Source organism: Corylus avellana, chromosome 3, assembly GCF_965113065.1.
Source record: "Corylus avellana chromosome 3, dhCorAvel1.hap1.2, whole genome shotgun sequence".
NCBI classification, from domain to species: Eukaryota; Viridiplantae; Streptophyta; class Magnoliopsida; order Fagales; family Betulaceae; genus Corylus; species Corylus avellana.
The window spans coordinates 7,923,228-7,947,861 of record NC_142492.1 but is presented as its reverse complement, the minus strand read 5'-3'; the positions used below and the strand labels follow the sequence as shown (position 1 = coordinate 7,947,861).

Here is a 24,634-nt window from a genome sequence, read left to right as displayed (position 1 = left end):
AATTAAGTAGTTGAGATTTTATCACATTAGTAGTTATCTCTTTTACCAACCTATTTTTATTTTAAAATTAGTATTTATTATATTTTATCACATTTTTAAAATGATAAATGAGGAGTTATTTAATTTAAACTCAATGATTAAGATTTTAAATTTTTTATATGATTATATTAATATGAAAACTGAAAAATCCATAGGTTTTTTTTTTTTTTTTTTTAGACTTTTTACTCTCCGGGTTAGTCGAAATGCCAAATAAATCTCCATCATTAAATTTTTGTAACACCAGTTAGTTCAAATCAAAACACACCGTTTAACCACGTCAACATAATAATTTTTTTATTAATTTAATTTAAAAATTAAATAAAAAAAAAATTGAATGAGTGATTAGTGGTGCTCCCCCTCCTATGGGGTGGCCGCAAGCCACCCCAGGGGTGGGCAAGGGGTGGCCATGAACCACCCCGGGTTGGGGGTGGTAGCCCCACTGCTAGACACCCATTCTTTTTTTTAAAAAAGAAAAATTAAATTAAAAAAAATTTACTATGCTGACATGACAAAATAGTGCTTTTTTTTTTTTAGATTAACTGGCGTTACAAAAATTTAATGACGGAGATTTATTCGGCATTTTGATTAACCCAAAAAGTAAAAAGCTTAACAAAAAAAACTAAAAAAATTTCGGTTTTAACTTTTTTTTTTTTTTGGTAAGACGGTTTTAACGTATTGACTCAAGGACATATTTACCATAATATCAACAACTTTCATTCATGAAATCCCTGTCGTTCAGGAAGGGCCGAGAAACGTCCGTCGTATAAGGGCCGTAGATCAAATAATTTTTCGTTACTTTGAAGGAAACAGAATGCCGGTGGGACACTGGAAACGAGCGGCTGAGATCATCCCAACACGAGACCTAATCTCATTGGCGGAGTGAGCACTTCCTCGCAATATCATTGGTCCACGTCACTAGCTATGACATGTTCGCACAAATTGCCTTTCGTCTGAGTCTACACGCGAACTCGTTGGACACGGACACTAGACGCGAAGCGCCTATAAAACCGCTTGGATCCTCACGCGCAGTTCAACTGAGAGCAAGCCAAGGCCTTATATAAGCCTCTTCGACCCGCTTCACACACGCTCATTCTCAGGAGCTCCATTTGAATAGCAGAGAGCCAAAAAGAGAGAGAGAGGTAGAGAGGTAGAGAGGGAGCGAGCGAGAGCGAGAGCTGAGAGATCACACGATATGGCTGGCTCGTGGAGAGCACGCGGCTCCTTGGTCGTACTAGCGATTCTTCTCTTCGGTAAATGATGCTTCTCGTTTCTCAGATCTGATTTTCTTTTTGCTTGTTTGTGATCGTTGATTTGATTGTGTTTGATGCATTAGAGCGTATGTTTGCGATCGTAGCGTTAGATCTGATCGGATTTTGGCGTGTTAGATAGGAAATTGATGTTTGCAGAGATCTTAGAAGCATAGCATTTATAAAATTCTTGAATGGTTAGCCAAGTGAGTGGCTTGGACTTTCTGGTATCTCTCTGTGTAGTGTGTGAGATAAAAATTTGTCGAAATGGTTGTTTATATAACCTTGATCTGTTTTGTTCTGAGCATCGGACTGAATTGCCTGGTCTCTGTTTTCATTTTTATTATTTTTTGCTTAATTGAGCTGCAAATTGTTGAATACATAACAGTTTCTCAATATGAAGAAACTAAATGATAAGGAGGAGAGAAAACAGAGAAAGTAAAATGGAGATGAATACTGATCTCATTGCGATTACAAAGGAATCTTATATTTATAAAATGAAAGAATGAATAACTAACTCAACTATCTCAACAATATTGACAGCTGTATAACTAAAATGTAACTAACATCAGTCAACTAAACTAAACTAAACAGTGCGTGTGTTTTTCAAAGCTTTAGATTCGTGTTGTAGCGTACTAAAGCAATCAATTTGAAAAACTAAATGATGATGATATTTATAATGATTACCGCAATAAATATTTTAAATAACAGTGACTATCGTATTGAAATGTAATAAATCCACGTAATTGTTGATAGTTTTTTTTAGCAATATTGTATTTCAACTATTTTTTAGTAAAGAAAATTGAGGTTCAGTGCAATGTTCATCAATTGGTTTATTAGTTTTGTGTACAAGAATGATGATCAAATGAGCATAAATCTGGATATTCTCTTCTGATCATCAAAGTTAATATAGATTTCCAGTGTTGATCCTTTTTGTATTCAAAAGACAGAAAATCGGATTTTTACATTGCTCAAACAGCTTGAGTTTGTCTTGTACTTTATTGTAAATAGTGGCCTTAATGCCTAGCATTCTTTCCTTAGATCTTGCCGTTGACTGATATATATATATAATGATGTATTTGTCTTTGCTTCGATTGCTTCTTTTGGATTGAAAATTGTTGGAATTCTTTTTGGATGGTAATTAATATGGAAAATGATGAATAACAGGATGTCTATTCGCAATTTCCATTGCGAAAGAGGAAGCCACAAAGTTGGGAACAGTCATTGGTATTGACCTTGGCACAACTTATTCTTGTGTTGGTGTCTACAAGAACGGTCATGTTGAAATCATAGCCAACGACCAAGGAAACCGTATCACCCCATCATGGGTTGGATTCACTGACGGTGAGAGATTGATTGGTGAGGCTGCTAAGAACCAGGCAGCTGTCAACCCTGAGAGGACCATCTTTGATGTCAAAAGGCTTATTGGAAGAAAGTGAGTTGTCATTCTCAGCTTGTTTGATTGTGATTATTTGAATTTCTGTTTGAAAACAATAGTAACTGAGGTTTTTCTATCAAAAGGTTTGAAGACAAGGAGGTTCAGAAGGACATGAAGCTTGTTCCATACAAGATTGTGAATAAGGATGGAAAGCCTTACATTCAAGTGAAGATTAAGGATGGTGAGACCAAGGTTTTCAGCCCTGAGGAGATCAGTGCTATGATTCTGATTAAGATGAAGGAAACAGCTGAAGCATTCCTTGGGAAGAAAATCAAGGATGCTGTCGTCACTGTTCCTGGTGGGTAGATCTTCACTATAACATTGTACCTCTCCCTCATGTTGTTAATTTTGGCTTTACTCATTATTTTTTTGTATTCAATATACAGCATACTTCAATGATGCCCAGAGGCAGGCTACTAAGGATGCAGGTATTATTGCTGGACTGAATGTTGCCAGAATTATCAATGAACCAACCGCAGCCGCCATCGCATATGGTTTGGATAAAAAGGGCGGGGAGAAGAACATCCTTGTTTTTGACTTGGGTGGTGGGACATTTGATGTCAGTATCTTGACCATTGATAACGGTGTTTTTGAGGTTCTCTCCACTAATGGAGACACTCATCTTGGAGGTGAGAACATATCTTCTTAACCACTGTTTTATTCTTTATTATTTTTTCTGTAGAAGAATGTCTAAAGATTCTGAAGTGTTTATAATGTCTTAAGATGTTAAATTTTGTGCTGAAGTAAGATCTATTTCCTTGTAGGTGAGGATTTTGATATGAGAATCATGGAGTACTTCATCAAATTGATTAAGAAAAAGCATGGCAAGGACATCAGCAAGGACAACAGAGCTATTGGAAAGCTGAGGAGGGAAGCTGAGCGTGCCAAGAGGGCTCTTAGTAGCCAGCACCAAGTCCGTGTGGAGATTGAATCACTTTTTGATGGTGTTGACTTTTCTGAACCACTGACCCGAGCTAGGTTCGAGGAGCTGAACAATGATTTGTTCAGAAAGACCATGGGACCCGTGAAGAAGGCTATGGAAGATGCTGGATTGGCAAAGAACCAGATTGATGAGATTGTTCTTGTTGGTGGAAGCACCAGGATTCCAAAGGTTCAACAGCTTCTTAAGGACTACTTCGATGGGAAGGAGCCAAACAAGGGTGTGAACCCAGATGAAGCAGTTGCCTATGGTGCTGCTGTTCAAGGAAGCATCTTGAGTGGAGAGGGTGGTGAAGAAACCAAAGGTATTACTTCTCATTTTCTGTTATGATGCCAGCAATTATGTTATTTATGAAAATGGGGAAGCATTGAAAAATGTGGCATTCTGGATGCAGATATCCTTCTCCTGGATGTGGCTCCTCTGACCCTTGGAATTGAAACTGTTGGTGGAGTGATGACCAAGTTGATCCCTAGAAACACTGTTATCCCAACAAAGAAATCTCAGGTTTTCACTACTTACCAGGATCAGCAGACTACCGTCTCCATTCAGGTAATGGTTCTTGTATCTTGTTTACTTCCCTTCCAGCACATCAAGTTTGATGCTTTGAACTGTGTAAATCTTAGTTGGGATGCCTACTGTTATGATATCTCAGGTCTTTGAAGGTGAGAGGAGTCTCACAAAGGATTGCAGGAATCTTGGGAAATTTGATCTAACTGGAGTTCCACCAGCTCCAAGGTTTGCTTTTGCTTTCACCTTCTGTTAAACCTTATTAGAAAGTTTGCTTGCCTCAACTTCTGTTATAATGGGATTTAACATTATTTCACACCTCAATTTAACAGGGGAACCCCACAAATTGAAGTCACATTTGAAGTTGATGCAAATGGTATCCTAAATGTTAAGGCGGAAGACAAGGGCACTGGTAAATCAGAGAAGATCACCATCACCAACGACAAGGGTCGCTTGAGCCAGGAGGAGATCGACCGCATGGTTCAGGAGGCGGAAGAGTTTGCTGAGGAAGACAAGAAGGTGAAGGAAAGGATTGATGCTCGCAACACCCTTGAGACCTATGTGTATAACATGAAGAACCAGGTCAACGACAAAGACAAGCTTGCTGATAAGCTTGAGTCCGATGAGAAGGACAAGATTGAGTCCGCTGTGAAGGACGCCCTTGAATGGCTCGATGACAACCAGAGCGCTGAGAAGGAGGACTACGACGAGAAGCTGAAAGAGGTGGAAGCCGTTTGCAACCCAATCATTACCGCCGTTTATCAGAGGTCGGGTGGAGCCCCGGGTGGCGGATCTGGGGAGGAGGATGAGGACTCAGAGTCGCATGACGAGCTGTAGACAAGTTCCAATTTCATCGTGTAGTGATGAGAAACCAGGAACTCGAAACGAGGATACGAGGATATAGGCTTTAGGAGGCGATGAGACTTTTTACTATATTTTTTCTGGTGGTGGAAGTTATGGAGAAGAATTCCCCCTACTTCGCTCGTTTTTTGAGGTGAAGATACTTTCAGATGTTTTGTTATTATTACTTATATTTGTTTCCTTTTTGTTAGAACAACTCTTTTTTTTCAAGTCTACTCCTGATTAGCTGCAATTCTTGTGCCTATGGCTATGTGTGGGGATATGTTTTTGATTATTGGAATTGCGACAAAAAGTTTTTTCTCCAAACTGTCGGAAGAAATGCGAGAATTACATCCCGACACACATACAAGAAATGTTTTTTTAATCCAGTTTGGGGAAAAAAAAACTTTGTTCATAAACCTATTATGTGATTCGAAAGTTCAAAATGCCATTTGTGGAATAACCACCATCTCCACATTTGTTCAGTAAGTTTGGCTTGTCTCACAGGAAAACTTTTCTTGTAAAAAATTATTGGTGCCAAAAAAAAAAAAAAACTGAAATATTAATCTAAGAAAAGTTTTCTTTCAAATCTTAGGAAGAAGACTTTTATCTCATTTTTGTTGGACGTGACTTTTAAATTTTTTATTAAATCAAAATTCAATAATAATTATTTCATATCCTATCATCCCATTTACTATTTATTTTTTCACAAGAAATTTTCAAAGGGAAGCCAAACTCTTGTTCAGTATATGTGGAAAATTGAAGGATCGCACGTGTAGGCCCCATTCCCATCACCCTCATCATAAGGAAAAAAAAGGGGTAAATCTATCCGCTCTAATTATCAAGTAATTTGAACTTTTAATTGTTGTAATGTCTCGAAAAAAAAAAAAAAAAAAAACTAATTGTTGTGCAAGAAAAATGACAAGTATCCTTGATTTTGTCTCTCATCTTGTCTTTTTTATTTTTATTTTTTAAAGAAAATTATATCAGGAATATTTTTGTCATTTTCTATGCAAAATCGGGACATTGCCACTCGATGGTAATTTTGGGAGGGATATTGCAATAATTAAAAATTTGGGAAACATATTGCAAATTGTTTGACAGTTAGACATGGTTAATATACTTTCCCCTAAAAGCAATTACATAAAAATGCTGATGCGAACAAACTAATAACAAAACATAGAAATTGATAAATCGGCTACTTCGAAAAAGCAGTGATTTTCAATGGCTACTTCGAGGGAGCTGTGACTTCCAAAACACAGTAAATTGTATTATAAGACAATAATAAACTCCTACTTTGTCATTGATAATTTTCCTTTAAATAGAGAAGCAATATACTATTGATTATGTAATAGACTTAATTGGACAACTCTACTAAGGAATGAATATAACTATTTAATTATTTATTGGACTATAAAATCTACGGAGATATATTCTTAATTGGACTCTAACATGACACCAGACAATATCAAATAATTATGGTTATATAATTCTAAATTGTAATTGGTGAACTTATAGCATTTACAATGGACTTTTCAAATAAAAGTTAGATTTGAGGAAAAAAAATTTATTTTATCAAATTTAGAAAGCCACTTTTAAAATGAGTCAAACATTAGACTCACTATACTTTTCTCTACTTTAATTAAATATTATTATTTTATTAGTTTTAAACCAATCAAGAGAGAAGAGGGTAAAAAATAAACTTAAAAAATTATATAACTTTAACATTTTGGCTCTTGAAATGTATAAGGAGCATATATGACAATAGTTAAATATCAAGTAGAGAAGATAGCTTGTTAAATAAGTGTTCTCATGAGTTTTGTTAGAATTTTAGAGAAAAACTAAATATAAAGAGCTAATTAAGGAGGAAACTAGATACCAAATCCACTTGTTAATTACATGGAACTTAAATTAGCTCAGTCTTCATGCACAAGTGAGTTGTTTCAAGCCTTCTTTAATTCAAATCGTGATATTATAAATCATTTTTATTTAAATCTATGAATGAATATAGAGTAGCCTTGACATGAGGCAAAGTTACAATTATTAGGGGTGATAATTACCCATGAAAAATGGTTAAGAATACAATCTAATTACATAAACCAGCATAATGAGATAGAAACTAAACAAATATATTTGCACCAATTTAGTTCACACGTAAGGTTGTATTTTATTTCAATTACAACCCAACATTTGGATTGCCTGAACCTGCTGCAGCAACTCCTAGCCCTCCTCCACCATCTGATGTAGCTCCCAAGTTTTCATGGTCACCTGATTCTGTAATGGCAACTTTGTCACCATCCAATTCGCGCACGAGTTCATCGATCTTGCGGAACTGATATGGCCATCTTACATTGTAGAGAAATTGGCGAAGGTCAAACCGATTATCCTCGGGTGAATAACTCTGCATTTAATTTAGAAAAAGGTGTAAGCTCTTATTGGATTTAGATCAACAGAGTAAAAGATTTGTTTGCTGGACAAATATTTGATGTTGAACTGGCTCTTTCAGCCAAACTTACCTCAGCATGATAGGAAGGTGTCAATACAGTCATTTTGTGTCGATTGATGGAGTAGTACTTGAAGAAGTGTTTTACTTTGTCAGCCACCTCCAATGGAGTTAATCTTGCACCCCATCTGTAGCAGAGATTCTGCAACAAGGGAATAACACCAAAAACAAAATTGATGAGTTCTTATGACTGGATTAGCTATAAAAATATAATTGGATCAAACCACCTTGTAGATTTGGTAATGCAAAAAGTTTTTTCATATGCATTGAAAGATGATAAGGGGGCACAATCCAAGCAAACAACCAGTAGAAAAATAGAGAACAAACTCAGAGAAAAGTGATAAGCACGGTAAGAATAAAATTAGAAGGAGGGAGAATGAGGCATAGACTAATTCAAGAGGAAGTAAAAACATTGAAGCTCCATGAGAGAAATAGTGAAACCTAAAACAGACCTGGAACATAGATACTGGACCACATCGGAAAATTTTCCGCAACCTTCCATAGACGGAGAGTTCCTCATATGTCATTCCCATGTCCACTTCATCTAGCTGTTTTACACAACATAGAATTAGACTTTTTTTATGAATACAACATAGAATTAGACTTCCCACCAAAAGCATGATATTGACTTATCTATCTCTATAACTTATTCTTTCACCCAAAAATAAAACATAACAAGAAAGAAAATTTGCATATGCTAAAGCAAAGAATGTCAATGCAAGTCAAGACACCCAAAAGCAAACCATTAACTAGGTGTTGAGATGAAGAATTTTGATCCTTTGAATACTACAAAGATTTAGCCTCCACATTGTCGACAATCCACGTTATCTGATGTGGGCATCCTAGGAGACGGACATTATTTAAGCAAACACAAAGGGTCCGTTTGCTAAAGTTTTGAGTAGTGTTTTGGATTTTGAGTTTTGAAAAAAGTAAATCTTGAAAATTGATTTGGTGGAGGCCACATTTGAAAAAAGTATTGTATGTAGGGTTTACAAACGAAATTTGTTTGGTAAAATTTTGAGTAGTATATTTTTAAAATTAAAAAAATTAAAGAATGTTTCACCAAAATAAAAGAAAAAAGAAAAAGAAAAACTATTGTATTTTACCCTCCACGATGGTGGCAACCATTGTGAGGCCTACAGGAAGTTCATGGTGGCCACCATGGGCCGTATGAGGTTCATGGAAACCACCATGGGGCCGCCAGAGGTTCATAGAAGCCACTATAGGACCGTCGGAGGTTCATGGCAGCCACCGTGGAGGCCTCTAGAGGTTCATGGCAGCCTCTGCAGGGCTGTCGGAAGTTCATGCAGCCACCATGGAGCTGACAGAGGTTCGTGGAGGTCATTGCGGGGTCTACTAGAAGTTCCTAACGGCCATCGCAAGGCTGCTGGAAGTTCATAGTAATTATTTTTTTAGAAGTGTTTTGTTTTTTATTTTTTTTGAAAATGTTCTATGAAAAGTGTTTTGTGTTTTGAGAAGACTTTTGGGGTTTTTTTTGAAAGTGTTAAGCGGTGGGGCCACATCGAAAAAACCATTAGGTTATCTAGTATTTGAGAAGAGTTTTCAATATTTGAGAAGTGAAAAGAGTTTTACAAAAGTTTATCAAACATGTCCAAATATTCTAGAAAACTAATTATAAGATTGGTAGATACCGAAAATTAAAATCAAATGGAAGAAAGAATATTGTTTGTGGTTATTCCCATCATTTAACTCTCTTTACCAGAAAAATTACACAAATGAAAGAAAATCCATTACCTGACTGTAGTTGGAACGTATAGGCTCCAGTTCAGCAGTCGGTGGAGCTGCTTCAATATCTGCCAAGGATGAGAAACCAAGATTGATGGCAGCCCATCGTAGAAATGCTCGAAGATCCTGCTTACTAATACTTCCAATTGGATTAATATCTGCTGAACTGCAATCATACTGAGTAAAAGAGATGAGCATGAGTTCTAGCATAGTTGAAATATAACAACAGAGTCAAGATAAATATGAGTTCTAATATAATTTAATTATGACAGAATCTAGGCAAATCAACATTATACAGAATAGAGAAATCACCCAATCAACTCAAATATTGAGTATATGTCACAAAGTTGAAACCAGAACTTGAGTAAGCCATTCAAAAAATTCAACATAATATATAAAACCTAGAGAGGGGAAAAATAAAAAAGAAGAACAAATCCACACCTGACAGACATGGATCAAGATGACCCCTTAACGATTTTCACTGCTATAAAGAACGTTGTCTAAGCATATCTAACCTGTAGCATAAGTTAAAATTGTATGATACCTTTGTTAGGTAACCACGCAGTCCTTCATCCACATTGGAGCTACCCAAAACGAGATAAAATCCGGGTTTGTTGTGCACCCATGGCAAGAGTGACGCTAACATAAAAGCCAGCACCATTCTGATTCGAGCTTGAATATTCTGCAGACCTAAGTTTTCACTGTTAGATCCACCATCTACCTGTGAAAACAAACAGCAGATTGAAGAATTATTCAAACATAATTACTTACACTTGCTAATGTTAATATGGTCAAACATCTACTCCTTTACCTAAGCAAAGGCCCAATGTATCACATGAAAAGCATAACACAAGTTCTCAGATAATCACCCCACAAAACATATTAAAGAAAAAAGAGAAAGAAAGGAAACACAATCTCTCTATAGCATTAAAATCACACATCCTTGAAAAGGTGGAGCTAAGCCAATATAGTGATTTGGTCTATGACCCTAAATTGTTGTGCACAAAACAAAAAGTATAATTGGAAGTGATGGACTATATAGCAATGCCAGAAACAGAATTTTTTACCTTATAGCGTGGTCGCTTTCCTGCAAGGTTTTGAAATAAAGACAGAAGTGCAGAAACAACCCCATCTATGGAAACATCAAGATGCCATGAGCCAATCTCATCTGCTAGTACCTTTGCTCGTGACTTTGTGACTTCAGAACTGTAAGGAACAAACCCTGTTACTGGACTACAATACTCTCAGCGTGTAAGCTGAAATAATATCTGAAAAGGAACTTATTCAATTAAAATCTAATTGGCTTGTTGAAATGCAGTCTACAAGAAATAAACCTATTAATATCACAAAATCTTTTCTGTGTTACTGTTTATAAGAAATGAATCCTGGCGTCTTTCCTTGGAGATATCATACAGCCTTCTCACTACCTATGGTTTTCTACAGAACGCATATACACTCCTTGATGGGCCTCATAAGGTAACAATGTTTCATTGGCCAGCAAATAATAATCCAGTCAAAATGCCAAAACTTAAATACAGTGATTTTCAATACAAGCCACACATGGAGTTGCCTGGCACTTTAGAAGTTTTTTTTTTTAATAAATAAAAAAAAAAAAAAAAAAAGAATGACAAATTATGCTTATTCTGGTGTTGACCATGGAGTACCTATTTTAACACAATTACAACAAGAAAATATGACACGACAAGAAAGCATGGGTTTCGTGTACATGGACCCACCTGTTTTCAGATCCCATAAATACTGTATAAAATATGCGTTTTGCAAATTCTCTGCTGTCAGTAGGAAACTGTCCACCAGTATAATTTCCAATACGAATTGCATCAGCTTTGACTTGTTCATCTCCATTTGCTATTTCTGCATGTAAATATGCATCACATTTAATAATTTACAATCAGAAAATACAACACTTGGTTCGGGGTTCTAAAATATGTCCAGCTCTCTTCCAGCCTCTGCTGCACCCCTAGTACTTATGGCAGTTGGCAGGGAAGATACAGCCAGGAACCCCACAGAAGTTACACTTTACCAGCCCTAGTACAAAGGTTTCACGCTCTGGAGGAAGTTGATAATCAACTTGACCAATTCAACACAAATATCCTCCTCTCTATACAAAGAGACCACTCCAAACAATAACATACTTTTTGGTAACATCTTCAGATTACCACTCTTGGCTAAAATAGATGTACAAATAATGTCCCATATTTAACGTCCTTTCTGAAATTTTTTTAAGTCCAGAAATAATGGTCCTTTTATGTTAAATGCAGCATGTAGCCCATTAATTATTTGAAACAAAAGTTGACAGTCAACAGAAATATGAAATGCACAGTACAAGAGTACAGCATCGATATGTTATGCTTAATAAAACCAACCTTTTACGACAAGCTGGCACATGCAGCCAACTATAGCAGCAACCGAGGAGCTATCTGCTCCACCAGAAAGAGGAAGCAAAAAACCAGAAGCTCCACTTCTTCTTAAATAATCCCATAACCAGCAACCTGGTCCAAAGGCTATTTCCTCCTCAGGATCATGATACTTGATCTGAATCATGTTCAATTTAGAACGAGTTTGGTAATTAGTGACATTCTTGTGAAAAGAATTCCACTGACAAAAACTCCATAATCACAAATGAAATCAAATTAAACTCATTTGCAGAGAATTTCTAAGCGAAAGCAAGACTGCTATTTCAATAAAGTTTATTCAATTACAGTGAAGCCTTAATCCCACCAATATGAGATTGGTTAAATAGTCCTTTCTGAACCAAGAACTAACCTTAAGTGGACTAGAAGGACACATTTTCAGGGTAAAAGGCTGAGAAAGCTTGTATGGTACCGCCACCGAAGGAACTTTAATTTTGCAACTTGCTTGCTCTTGAAAGCTACTTATAGATCCTCTAAGACTAGCAACCTGTGATCAAGCAAGCAAGTTAAGGAACAAAGGTCAATTATTTATATTCACAACGCAGAGTTATAATTCAAAGAAATGCAATGAATTTGAATCGATAGAATTAACATCAGATTAACAGAACGGGTATCAAAGTAAATGCCTATTTTCAGAGACCTATCTAGTTGTTTGTATAAGCAGGTTTGCTAAGCAAACCACCAACAACAACCAGTACATACTCAAACAACTCATACATTAACAGGGTGACATGTAAATATGAATCATAGAATAGCCTTGATGCAATACATAATTGTTGCTGAAAATAGAGGAAATGGGTGATTTATTTTCAAAGTAGCAATTTAGTTGACAAAACCAAATCGCACAGTTACATGCTTATGCACTAGCATTTATCAACATAAATTGAAGCTATTTCATATAGTGCCTGTATATATGATTTGATATTGCTGAATGAATGCTAGTATATATTGCAATGTAAAATTTGCATTCCATCACTCCAGCAACTTTCTTTTGAAATTTAGGGTGCGTCCTACATAGTTTTGTTCATTACATTCATCAAGCAACGACATAGGCACATGCACACACAAGGAATGCAAGATGTTTCATACCGCATCAAGATCTACTTGAGCAACCACAATCTCAATATCCTTCAAAGAAAATTGTGAGCCTTGAGCAACCACATCTCCATTTACAACAACGCAAGAACATCCATCTGTGACAAGTGACATATTAATTACATTAATTGAACAACAACTTCACAAAAAGAAAAAAGAAAAAAAAAAAAACTATATTAAATAGTGGAGTTAGCAGAATAGGTAAACGAAAACAAGCACCAAACAAAAGGTAAAATGTTTAGAGATAGGAAAATAGACTGCTCAAGGTTTTTCCTAATAAGAAAATAAATAGCAACACTAAATTGCAAATAATATATTCAACTAAGAAATAGCGTGTACCATAGTAAAGGCGGCTGCCATCACATCCTTGGTGATTGCTGTACATGTAAACCCCTCCACGAGTATGAGTAGCACCTATAATAGCACGAAGACGAATATCAAGCTTTCTGAGTTGGTGGTGACTTCCACTTGCATTCATAAACACTTCAACCCCATTCAGCGCAAGATCAGCATGAGGAGGAACAGGACTATAAAGCTCTTCACAGACTTCAGCCGCAACAGCTCTAGCAATGAAAAAAATGCTTGACATTTAATATTTCATCAAGGGTCTGATAAAGTGAGAAACCCACAAATTTGTTCTTATAATGTCCATGAGTTCTGCAATTAGTTGATATCTATGCACTACTTATCAAAAAAAAAAAAGTTGATATCTATGCACCTATGGGAATTATCTATAAGAGAACTTTTATAGGAAGAATGAGGGATTGAGATTTTCTATCTAATTTCTTTATATCAAAACAAAATAATAATAAAAGGGGCTATGTACAGTGACACAATTTTCCATAACTTCAGTTGAACCTGCCTATCCAACCTTTCACTGCATGTAACTACAAAAGAGACGGGCAGTATAAGTTACCAGAAGGACAACTGCTGGTAATGTTGTCACTTACGTGTCTAGAAACTGGACGAATCCATAGCCAAAAGGCGCTGTTTTCTGTGATATATGCTCAGAAATTTCAATTGGGAGTTGAAAGTCCTCAAGTTGGCTTCTTTCCTTCCATCCCGTGAACCATCGGAGTTCCCTGTAATTGCCATCATTTGCAAGCCACATCTTCGGGCGTATAATAATTATTTTTCTGTTAAAACATAGAACTTGACAATTGTAACGCTCCGACCCTTTGATGACAGGCATGCCAATGCTACATAAGATGCCGTCAGTCCAATCACCAAGCAATATCTCTTTCAAACACTCCCATCTGCAAGCACATCAAACACTCCCATCAGCAGGCAATCAAAATATCTTCTCATGAAAACAAAGCGATTTTCAAAACCAGTTTTCGTCAAACAAGAACTGGGCGCCAAAATAAGACTTAAAAAACATTTTAACACAACTATCAATGATGTCATCCGTTAAATCATTTACCCATAAAACCTAACAACACTCTCTTTTATTTACGGTTTTACAATTGATATACCCCACGAGCAATCAACAAATAAACCAATTTCATTCAGTAAAAACCCTTTGTATCACATAATTCACCCCCATCTCCCCACACTTTCTTCTCAATTAAGCTCCAAGTTTACGACTTTTCCAAACAACAATTGAGAAGCCAAAACCAAACCAAACTCTCTACACTATAACAGCAACAAAGTAGAGAAAACTTACGCATGAGTGACGGTATCAAGCTCCAAGAAGTGGTCTTCGCAGCCATAACCAGTGATCTCGAGCTCGGGGCCGAGCCGAATCACAGCACCGGCTTGCTTAGCCATGGCTATGGACTCCTTGATATTCTTCAAGTTGGAATCGAAATCCATAGCCCACTGGTTCAGATTACACGTGGCCACCTTCAACAGCCTCATCTCGAACAGTCTCCTTCTTCTATGAACTCAAACAAAACAACTAAAAGCAGTGGATTGCGTGGAAAAGACAAAAACTTTGTGTAACGCTCTATTTGGTTGCTGAGAAAAATGAAAGATTGGGGCTTTCCCTCACCAAGTCGATGCTTGTGAATCAATTGTGGAATGTGGAATTGGATTCTGTGTTTGAAGGGTTTATATAAACTTTTGGGGGATTTGGAATTTGGAATTTGGGCAACGGTTTGGAATTTAGTAAGCAGCGAGTGTTGGACGGGTTTCGACTCCCGGATCCTTGGACGGGTTAAGAAAAGCGGGAAATTTTCTGGAAGTTGTTGTAGAGGCAATATGATGGGTTGTTACGACGAAGTTCGCTTGCAATATGTGTTATTGGTATTTTAGGTATTTTAGGTATTTTTCATGTAAAGTCGCTTAAAAACATATATATTAAAAAAAAAAAAAAAACGTCACGCAAAAAATATTTTAACTACTACAACTTTTATTATAATTTTTTTGAAAAATATATAATAAAGCTGCGTCAATTATAATTAAATTTAATTCTTTTAGTTATTGATGTGATAAATATTTTATAAACTTACAAATTAACCTCACATTTTAAGAGTCTGTTTTATGATTGCGTTTGAAGGGTCGAAAAATACTTTTAATACTAAAAAAGTCCATTTGAAGAAAAAAGTATTCGTTTGATAAAAAAATTAAAAGCGTTTTTAAAAGTTTAAAAAACATAAAAATTGTAAAAACGGACTTTTGACAAAAGCTTGAAAATGAAGTTTTTGTCTAAAAGCGTTTTTTAATTTAAAAGCTTTATTTCTCAAGCGTAATTTCAAACAAGCTCTTAAAAACTTTATTTCTCAAACACAATCTCAACACATGCTCTTAACGTCCATTTGGTATGCTAAATAAATATTTTCTTTGAAAAATAAATAGTTATTACAAAGAATAACAATGTGAAAGGAAATATTCTTCTTTTTGTTTAAAAAAAAAAAAAATTACATTTAGGGTTAATAACCTTTTTAGCACCTAAGTTTTCACTCTTTTTTTTTTTTTTTTTTCACCTAGATTTTAATTTGTTTCACAAATAATATTTGATTATAGGTAAATACTAGTTTAGTATCACTGTCATCATTCCATCAATCAAACTAACGGACATACATGTGTTGTAACAAAAACATGCCATGTGTTCTAACAATTTTTTTTTTAAAAAAAATCATTAAAATAATTAAAATAATTTAGAAAATCAAAAATTGAAAAAAAGAAAAAGACAATATATGGTCAATGAGGGCGGCTGGCTATCCCCATTTTGGCTATTGAGGGTGGCTGAGACCCCATAAAGCAGACATGGTCACATGGGGTGGCCGAAATTAGTTCAGCTTATAAAACGTATTAAATTGGTCTTTACCCATAAGTCAGGTACTATATATGATAGGAGAAACCTATGTAAAAACAAAAAAACAAAAGGTGAAAATCTAGGTAGTAAAATGTTATTAACCCTTAAATTTATGACACGACTCAAAATGAACGGCTGGATGGGCTGCAATTAGGAGGAATTGTAGAGGATCCTGTCCTTGCTCCCTCACCCAAACGCCATCGTTTGCATGCATCCCCGCCCCATCTAGGTAGAGAAGCTCACATATTCACATAGTTCAGCGGAGAGCCAGAGAAGAGCTTTCTCGGGGCTCCAATATCTGCAAGAAAACCCTAATCGTATAATCTAGAAAAATTGTTTATCAATCTATCTGAGGCCGAGACGATGACGGAGGTGGCTAGCTCAGTGGTGCACGAGGTGCTGGGCCCGAAGGCCCAGGACGTGGATCAGCCGATCATCGACTACATCGTAAACGTCCTCGCCGACGAGGACTTCGACTTCGGTGACGACGGAGAAGGCGCCTTCGACTCCATTGGCGAGCTCCTCGTTGCCGCCGAATGCGTCGACGACTTAGCCGAGTGTCGCTCGGTGAGTTTCTCTCTCTCATTCCAGTAAAGCTTTTCGCTTTCGGTCCGATTGTTTGCTCGCAAATTTTATGAAATTGTGATAAAGCATAAGGTTTATGGGTATTGGATTTCACATTTTTTGCGCGGCTAAAGTTTTGTATTTTTGGGGTTTTGGCCCGTTTGGTTGGTCGGGAAGTGTATCTTTGTGTGTTTGCTCAGCTTAGCATAATATTGGCTTTTGGCCCGTTTGGTTGCTAGGAAATTCTGGGAAGAGGAAATTGGTTGGGATTGGGAATATTGGGTTTCTCATTATTTTCTGAATTCTATGTTCTAGATTAGGCTCTTGGTATTTCTGCCATGGAAGTATGAATTTTTTAAGGATTCAAAATACTACATAATTTTTCATCGTCTATGTTTTCTGAATAGTTATATGAAAATATAAATTATTAGTCACAGTTGCTTTTTGAGCCCATTGAACAAGTGTTTTGTTTTTGTTTGCCATTCTTAATTTCTATGGAAGTTTATGATAGGCTTGCAGCAAATTGTGTGAAAAATTTGGAAAGCATGGGTTGGTCAAACCTACAGCAACTGTGCGGAGCCTTGCAACTCCATTCAGAATGAATGCTGGAATGGATGAGGAGCAAGTTCCAAAGAAGAAACCTGAGCTGATGGATGGTCCTGGACTATCTGAACGTGACCGAAGGAAGAAAGAAAGAGAAAAGCGCCAAGAGGAACGCCAAAGAGAGGTAAAAATATAATAAGAGATAACTATGTTTCCATAGTTATTCCAGATGCCAGATCTTATTGGTAATGCATGGGTTTGGCATCATGAAGCCAGAGTTTTTGCCTCATTGTTTAGCCTTGTTGACTGCAGATATAATTAGATTGAGCTGAGATCCTCTATGGTGATGACATACATGACCCAACAAATTGGGTCTTTAGTTTTGCTCTTGTTCTAAGTAGTGTATCCTTAATTATCCAGGCACAATACCGAATGCATTTAGCAGAGATGGAAGCAACCAGAGCAGGAATGCCTGTTGTATGTGTAACTCATGATAGTGGTGGTGGACCGGTTGTCAAGGATATCCATATGCAGGACTTTGATATCTCTGTGGGTGGTCGTGACCTCATTGTGGATGGTTCAATCACACTGTCGTTTGGAAGGCACTATGGTGAGTTCTCTTTTAGTTCCTCATGACACTTGCTTCACACTAAGAGAAATAATGGAGACTGAAGTTGAGGAAGATAAGAATCAAAAGATATGCATGTTTTAGATGGATTGCATTATTGCTAAAATTTTCACTTTGCTGGTTGACAACATATATAGAGAATGGTATAAAATGTTAGTTTGAATTGGTGATTTCCTTTGTATGTCTTGCCATGTTTATGTGAGCTGATATGTGTTTTCTCCTGAGTGCGTTTGAATCTGCCTGTTCTTTATGGTGGAACAGCTCACCGAATTGCCATTCTGGAAAGGCTGATAATGTTAGCTTCACCTTTGGTTACACAATAATGTTCTTCTGTACTATTATTGTCAGTGCAGTGCATTAGTGAGATTCAGTTTACAATCACTGTAGAAGGGTTCATAATGTTCCTCTCCAGGTTTTGGCCCATGAGATTATAAACTTTTTTATTTGCTAAGACTACGCCCATGTTAACATGTCCACAAAAGTATGAGATCCTTTCTCTGCCTTTTCCAGATTTGTTTAGGCTCAGTTAATTTAAGGTTAATTTTCTCTGATGATCTCAAAAGCATTTATAGCTATTGGCAGTTTTCTAGGTGTAATAATTATGTTGCAGTTCTTTTGTTTGTGCTTTTACATACTGTAATTTGGATGCAGGCCTTGTTGGAAGAAATGGTACAGGGAAAACAACTTTCCTTAGGTACATGGCTATGCATGCAATTGATGGTATTCCTGACAACTGTCAGATATTGCATGTCGAGCAAGAAGTGGTTGGTGATGATACAACAGCATTGCAGTGTGTTCTTAACACTGATGTTGAGAGAACGCAGCTTTTGGAAGAAGAAACTCGTCTGGTTGCCCAACAGGTTGAATACATACTGTTTGAACCTTGAGAACTACTTTGGTTCTGGTCTTCAGCTTTCTAACTGCCTTCTCTTTGTTGTTCTGCTTGGATTGAGGTTTATGTTCTTCTTTAGTGGACCTACTGACAATTTTTTGGTTGTCCTGAAGAGAGAGTTAGAGTTTGAGGAAGCAATTGGAAAGAGCAATGGGGAGCTGAATCAGGTGATTGACAAAGATGCCATTGCACAAAGGCTTGATGAGATATACAAAAGGCTTGATGTAATTGATGCTGATTCTGCCGAGTCACGTGCCGCTTCCATTCTTGCGGTCAGTTCACGAGTCTTTTGCATTATTGGTGGCTTTTTTTTTTTGACAAGTAATTTCAAATATTATTAATGAAGCGCAAGGGGTGTAATTTAAGCTCCAATTTATATTTGGCAAGCTGGAGCTGTAACTTGGGAGCTCACTTCAGCTATAGTTGAATATGGTACAGGATGTGAACATTGCGGTGATCTGATGAATCACTTGAAATTCTTGTATTTTCATTAAATCCTGTAGGTTGTCAGTAAATTAATGGCAAGATCTTGCTTGTTAGTAAATGAAACATGCCATTCAAATCCAGTTGGTTGACTGGGTCATTGAGAAACAAAAAATGCATGTGTTTATGTCTCTTTGTTCATTTTTGGTGTTTGTTGGTTCATGAATTTTCCTCCTAATCAAGCTGATTTAATTAAACTTCTTTTTGGCTTTATTATTATATTGTCAACTATTTTTCTGAGTTATTATCTTACCGATCTGAACTATTTTCAGGGCCTCAGTTTCACTCAAGAGATGCAGCAGAAGGCTACAAAAGCTTTTTCTGGAGGATGGCGAATGCGAATAGCTCTTGCTCGTGCATTGTTTATAGAGCCTGATTTGTTGCTACTCGATGAACCCACTGTGCGTTCTATTTTATGTGTTGCCTTAGAGATTTTTTGTTCTGTTGTATAGGATTTGGGACATACTTTTTTATTAATTTTAATTATTTTTTGTCAGAATCATCTTGATCTTCATGCGGTCCTTTGGCTGGAAACATACCTTTTGAAATGGCCAAAAACTTTCATAGTTGTTTCGCATGCAAGAGAGTTCTTGAACACGGTAGTAAACCAGCACCCCTTGCTTTACTAATATGAAGAAATTGGTATTATTAATTACTCTGTTAATTTTCTGTAACCTGTGTCACAACATCTTTTGATATGTCTATTCAACTTCACTATATTCTCAGGTAGTCACAGATATTCTTCATTTACATGGGCAAAAACTGACCGCTTACAAGGGGGATTATGATACGTTTGAGAGGACACGAGAGGAACAGGTTAAGAACCAACAGAAAGCATTTGAGGCAAATGAACGCTCCAGAGCTCATATGCAGGTCTTTATTCCATTATTATCTAAGTGTGTGTTCGTGTTTGTGTGGTTTGTTTGTTTGGATATATCTGTCTGTAGCTTTGATGATGTCTATATTGACTAGATCAAGTTAAATGTTATTATTTTGTGGTTTTTTTATTTCCATGTAGCCCGTCACATTGCTTTATGTTTAAAATTTCGCAATATCTCTCTCTCCTCCAGTGTTTCCAAATTATAGTAACTTGTATTTGATTGCAATATATATATTTTTTTGCTATTGCAGGCCTTTATTGACAAGTTCCGCTACAATGCAAAGAGGGCATCTCTTGTCCAGTCAAGAATCAAGGTACTTATTATTATTAATATTTGGTCCTTAAATCAAATTCTTGAAACTTATAACAGCTGTGGCTTGTCGCTTCATTTCATTGGCCATGGTGTACATCACTCAAACAACTTCAAAAGTAGCATGACAAGTTTTTCCTTAGGTTCTTTAAACTATTGATTGGTTTTATGAGCCTTGCGTCATAAATGAATTTATATGCCTACGCTTATCCTTTTGGCTTCTTCAGGCATTGGATCGGATGGGTCACGTGGATGAAATTGTCAATGACCCTGAGTATGCACAGCTCTCCTTTTATGGTTAAATTTCATTGAGGAAATGTAGAATATTTTGCACGAGTTTGCTCTATCTCTCCTTTTAGCTATGCATGTTTAAAACTTATTTGACTTTTTTTGTTTGCAGCTACAAATTTGAGTTCCCAACTCCAGATGACAGACCAGGACCCCCTATAATAAGTTTCAGGTTTGCTGAGCTCATGTAGCAAAAATATTGAATTTCTGTTTTTAGTGATAAGTCTCTAGGTTATGATTGTAGACAGCATTTGCTTCTGAGTACTGAAAACTCTTGATTACTTTTTATAGACATATAGACAGTTAATTGTGTGAACTTTTAGGATTACTACTTTGTGAGATGGAACTTGTTGAATTGTATTGATGTTTCTTACATGTGATTGCAGCGATGCATCATTTGGTTATCCTGGGGGGCCCATATTGTTTCATAATTTGAATTTTGGGATCGATTTAGACAGCCGCATTGCAAGTAAGCGTGCTAGTTCCCCCACTGAATACTCATGCTTTTACTCTTCTACCTCATCCATATATGCATTTTATGTTTATAGTAAATGATATTATATTTCTGGTGGAAGATGGAAATTCATCATGATGGTTCTTTATTAGTGTGTTTTTTTTTTTGGGACACCTCATGTTTTGCAATATGTTCGTTTGAGGATATGATTATAATCATGATAAATTAGTGCCTTGAGTACAATGATAAGCACAACATTAATCTGGTTGGCAGTGGTTGGCCCAAATGGCATCGGCAAATCAACTATACTCAAACTAATAGCAGGGGAACTACAACCAAGCTCTGGGACTGTTTTCCGATCTGCTAAGGTACATTATACTGTGGTCTTCATATCAGCAGTGTTAAATAACAAGCTTATATTTTATTGATTCAGGTTGCAATGAGATGTAACTGCATTCTCTATGACTCTCTACTGAAGTTTTGTTTTATATTGTTGTGGCATTATAGACTAGCATTCGACTCTTCTTTTACATTTTATGTAAGAGCACAGAATACCTGGTGTTCATCTCTTCAACTTATTGCAATATTGCTGTTGGCTTTGTCTGCTTTTATCTGATGGGACTTATTTTCTGTCTACAGGTTCGGATTGCTGTTTTTAGTCAGCACCATGTTGATGGGCTCGACTTATCTACAAATCCCCTTTTGTATATGATGCGCTGCTTCCCAGTGAGTTCGCTGTCTACTTTTTAAAGAGGACTTTAGCAATTGTTTTCCCATGGGTTATTTAAGGGTTATTTTTGTTTAAGGGAACAATTACATGCTGAAATATTTACATGTTGCATCTTTTATTCCATGATAGGTTGCTAGGAAAATTATGATGTTAGATTTTAACCTTAAGTACTGAGATCTCCAATCTAGATAAAGATATAGCAAATTTTTTTCTTTCTTTGGTCTCTATGGTTTTAATCAACCCCTTGTATGCTTTAGAGGTTACCGGGAACCTAGTAAGTTCTTTATCTTACTATTTGGAATAGCCATGCTTGCAATTAAAAGATTGAAATTCTTATTAGAATTTCCTTTCTTGCAGGGTGTGCCTGAACAGAAGCTCCGATCTCACTTGGGTTCATTTGGTGTAACTGGAAATCTTGCACTTCAGCCAATGTACACTTTGTCAGGTATCTGATCTTTACTATACTTGTTTAGGAATAAAGATTGATATTTTAGTGGAGATTGGAATTGATGTTCTACATCTAGGATTTGACTTGGACCTCAAGTAGGGCAGAGTACTGGTTAGTTGAGTTACATGCTTGCTAAACGAGCATGTGAACTTAAATTCTGATTATGGATGTTAGTCACAGTGCCAATCTCAATTATATGCCAATGAGTACTAATTCTTGGCACTTCCTCTCCCCGTAACAACAAAGTGGAGGATGTACTTATAAAAAAAAAACGAGGTGGAGGATGCAGTTGTGGTTCAAAATGTATTGGGTGCTGTGTAACTCACCAGTTGCAATTATGATCTGTATCTTTATTCTCTAAATACTCTACTCTTTTTTTTTTGGATAAGTTCTTGAAACACTAAATTATGTAATTTCTCTGAATGATATATTAGGCGGTCAAAAAAGCAGAGTTGCGTTTGCGAAGATAACTTTTAAGAAACCACACATAATATTGCTTGATGAGCCGTCCAATCATCTGGTAAGTCATTATCTTTTTCTTCACTTGATTTATTTATTTTTTTGGGGGGAGGAGGGGGGTTTTTTTTGGTCGTTATTACTTGTAGTTGTAGTATTTGACCTTTTCAGTTTATCGCTTTTCCTAGGAAAGAAAGCTGCTTCATGTTGGAATGTTCTAGTTTTCTATTATTATTACTGTTTTCCTCACAATATTTTTTTAATGTGGGAATTAATTAGAAAAGTTCATAATCCAAGAGTCAAGAATTGATTCCCTCAGAGTAACAATAATGAATTGCATCATTTTGACACAATCTGAAGGTAATAAGTGTATCCCTGTCTTTCTAGATTGCATCCTTAAGAAGACCTGGCTGGTCTACTGTTGCAATTGGTCCTTATTGGGAATCTGGATCATTTAATAACAGTTTCAATAGACTGATATATCCATGTGATTCTCAATATAGACTCCATTTTGTCCAGTTAAGCTTCCTTCTTGTCCTTGGAAACTACATTTTAGAAATGGTCTAGAACTTCACAGTTATATTATTGGAGCACAATATTATGATCACGATCTTTTGGTAGTGGTATCTGAAATACTCCAAACTGGAGAAGCATCCTCCTCTCTCTCTCTCTCTCTCTCTCTCTCTCTCTCTCAGGCTGGAGTGGGTGTGTTGGTTATCTTGTTGTCTATCTTATTTATCACAGAACATTTAATTAGCCAGGCATACTGAAATTGCTGTAATTGTACATGTTCAGCATCATGAAAACCTTTGTTTCCAAGAGTTTGTTTTTTCTGTTGGAGAACTGAAATTTGTTGATACATTTTGCAAAGGGAACTTTAATTCTAGGAGCAAGTACTAAAAGTTTCACTGTAGGATAATGTTTTGCAGCAAAAGGAGATTGATTCTTATGTAATGAAAATTTTGAAGTTTTTTTATGTGTTTTGTGAACTTAAGGACTTCTTTTTAAGGTTAATAAGCTGGCTATTCATCTCATGTTCATATATCATGCAAATGATCAATTATCAAACATGCCTTGGAACACATTTGATGGTAATACACCTCGTGAAACAGCATATTTTGCATGTGTTCCTTGGTTTGGATTTCTGTCGAAACAATTGATGCCTTATTTACGGAAATACAGTTTATTATAGATTCGTACTTGTATCAAATGAAATTGTCGACAGCTGACTGGGGATTCGTTTTTTGCTTAAATTCTAGGATTTGGATGCTGTGGAGGCACTAATTCAGGGTCTTGCTTTATTTCAAGGAGGCATTCTCATGGTATGACACCTCGGCTCTTCATGACTCCCATACACCACCCATTATCAAGCAAATCAATGAAGATGGCTTTTGCGTTTCTATATCTTGTTTTGGGTATAAATTGTATATGTTTGGTTGCTTGCAGGTTAGCCACGATGAGCACCTAATATCAGGTAGTGTAGATGAGCTGTGGGCAGTATCGGAAGGAAAGGTAACACCATTTCATGGCACATTCCAAGATTATAAGAAGATACTGCAGTCGTAATCGGAAAAGGTTGTCAGATTCAATCTTTTTCAAGCTGCGGACTACCCTTGATTGCCAAAAATTACAGGGATGTCAGCACTTACAGAACACTGTAGAAACAATTTTGAAGGTTGTCCCAGCCATCATAGGTGGTAACTTTCTGCTAAAAGGATGAGAGATGCTGTGTTCACTTGGCAAATATATTTTGATTCTACAATATGTTTATTCTATCTTCAATTTTTAATGGCCCTTGTGGCCATTCCTGGCTCCAAATCTATTTCATCATTCCATAGGTTAAAGTTGAAAGAAATCAAGAACATGTGCATGTAATATTTGGTCTAAATAATAGGAAACATGTTTTTTTTTT

At 36.4% G+C, this 24,634-nt stretch overlaps 3 protein-coding genes across 3 annotated transcripts; 2 read left to right on the top strand and 1 right to left on the bottom strand.

Moving 5' to 3' along the window:
- The first annotated feature begins 1,064 nt into the window (after positions 1–1,064).
- LOC132173813 (endoplasmic reticulum chaperone BiP) lies at positions 1,065–5,264 on the top strand. The gene is made up of 8 exons (XM_059585425.2): positions 1,065–1,289; positions 2,454–2,721; positions 2,808–3,022; positions 3,111–3,353; positions 3,489–3,968; positions 4,059–4,213; positions 4,317–4,399; positions 4,504–5,264. Exons 1-8 carry the CDS (start codon positions 1,232–1,234, stop codon positions 5,006–5,008), a joined length of 2,007 nt encoding a protein of 668 aa, XP_059441408.1. The 5' UTR covers positions 1,065–1,231; the 3' UTR covers positions 5,009–5,264.
- A 1,718-nt stretch (positions 5,265–6,982) lies between these two features.
- On the bottom strand, positions 6,983–14,925 carry LOC132176613 (carbon-nitrogen hydrolase family protein). The gene is made up of 13 exons (XM_059588870.2): positions 14,454–14,925; positions 13,738–14,043; positions 13,127–13,350; positions 12,782–12,885; positions 12,045–12,179; positions 11,645–11,813; positions 10,997–11,132; positions 10,328–10,466; positions 9,805–9,981; positions 9,270–9,437; positions 7,967–8,062; positions 7,528–7,656; positions 6,983–7,412 (listed from the first exon to the last, which is right to left on the bottom strand). The coding sequence occupies exons 1-13, from the start codon at positions 14,645–14,647 to the stop codon at positions 7,188–7,190; spliced, it is 2,202 nt and encodes a 733-aa protein (XP_059444853.2). The 5' UTR covers positions 14,648–14,925; the 3' UTR covers positions 6,983–7,187.
- A 1,367-nt stretch (positions 14,926–16,292) lies between these two features.
- ABCF3 (general control non-repressible 3) lies at positions 16,293–24,497 on the top strand. Its single transcript, XM_059586476.2, has 18 exons — positions 16,293–16,613; positions 17,122–17,337; positions 17,574–17,763; positions 18,433–18,641; positions 18,787–18,945; positions 19,429–19,557; positions 19,654–19,755; positions 19,883–20,029; positions 20,288–20,350; positions 20,574–20,620; positions 20,747–20,806; positions 21,021–21,103; positions 21,362–21,456; positions 21,728–21,814; positions 22,176–22,263; positions 22,701–22,786; positions 23,982–24,044; positions 24,169–24,497. The coding sequence occupies exons 1-18, from the start codon at positions 16,410–16,412 to the stop codon at positions 24,286–24,288; spliced, it is 2,148 nt and encodes a 715-aa protein (XP_059442459.2). The 5' UTR covers positions 16,293–16,409; the 3' UTR covers positions 24,289–24,497.
- Positions 24,498–24,634: the final 137 nt, after the last annotated feature.

What these genes read in the sequence shown, in the direction of transcription:
- LOC132173813 (XM_059585425.2), top strand. Translation starts at nt 1,232, where the DNA reads ATGGCTGGCTCGTGGAGAGCACGCGGCTCCTTGGTCGTACTAGCGATT. An exon ending in TGGAGACACTCATCTTGGAG is followed by an intron (nt 3,354 to 3,488) that starts GTGAGAACATAT and finishes ATTTCCTTGTAG; the next exon opens with GTGAGGATTTTGATATGAGA. An exon ending in GGAGTTCCACCAGCTCCAAG is followed by an intron (nt 4,400 to 4,503) that starts GTTTGCTTTTGC and finishes TCAATTTAACAG; the next exon opens with GGGAACCCCACAAATTGAAG.
- LOC132176613 (XM_059588870.2), bottom strand. Translation starts at nt 14,647, where the DNA reads ATGAGGCTGTTGAAGGTGGCCACGTGTAATCTGAACCAGTGGGCTATG. An exon ending in TGGCAGCCGCCTTTACTATG is followed by an intron (nt 12,886 to 13,126) that starts GTACACGCTATT and finishes CACTTGTCACAG; the next exon opens with ATGGATGTTCTTGCGTTGTT. An exon ending in TGCGTGGTTACCTAACAAAG is followed by an intron (nt 9,438 to 9,804) that starts GTATCATACAAT and finishes TCTTTTACTCAG; the next exon opens with TATGATTGCAGTTCAGCAGA.
- ABCF3 (XM_059586476.2), top strand. Translation starts at nt 16,410, where the DNA reads ATGACGGAGGTGGCTAGCTCAGTGGTGCACGAGGTGCTGGGCCCGAAG. An exon ending in ACTTAGCCGAGTGTCGCTCG is followed by an intron (nt 16,614 to 17,121) that starts GTGAGTTTCTCT and finishes AGTTTATGATAG; the next exon opens with GCTTGCAGCAAATTGTGTGA. An exon ending in GAAATTGTCAATGACCCTGA is followed by an intron (nt 20,621 to 20,746) that starts GTATGCACAGCT and finishes TTTTGTTTGCAG; the next exon opens with CTACAAATTTGAGTTCCCAA.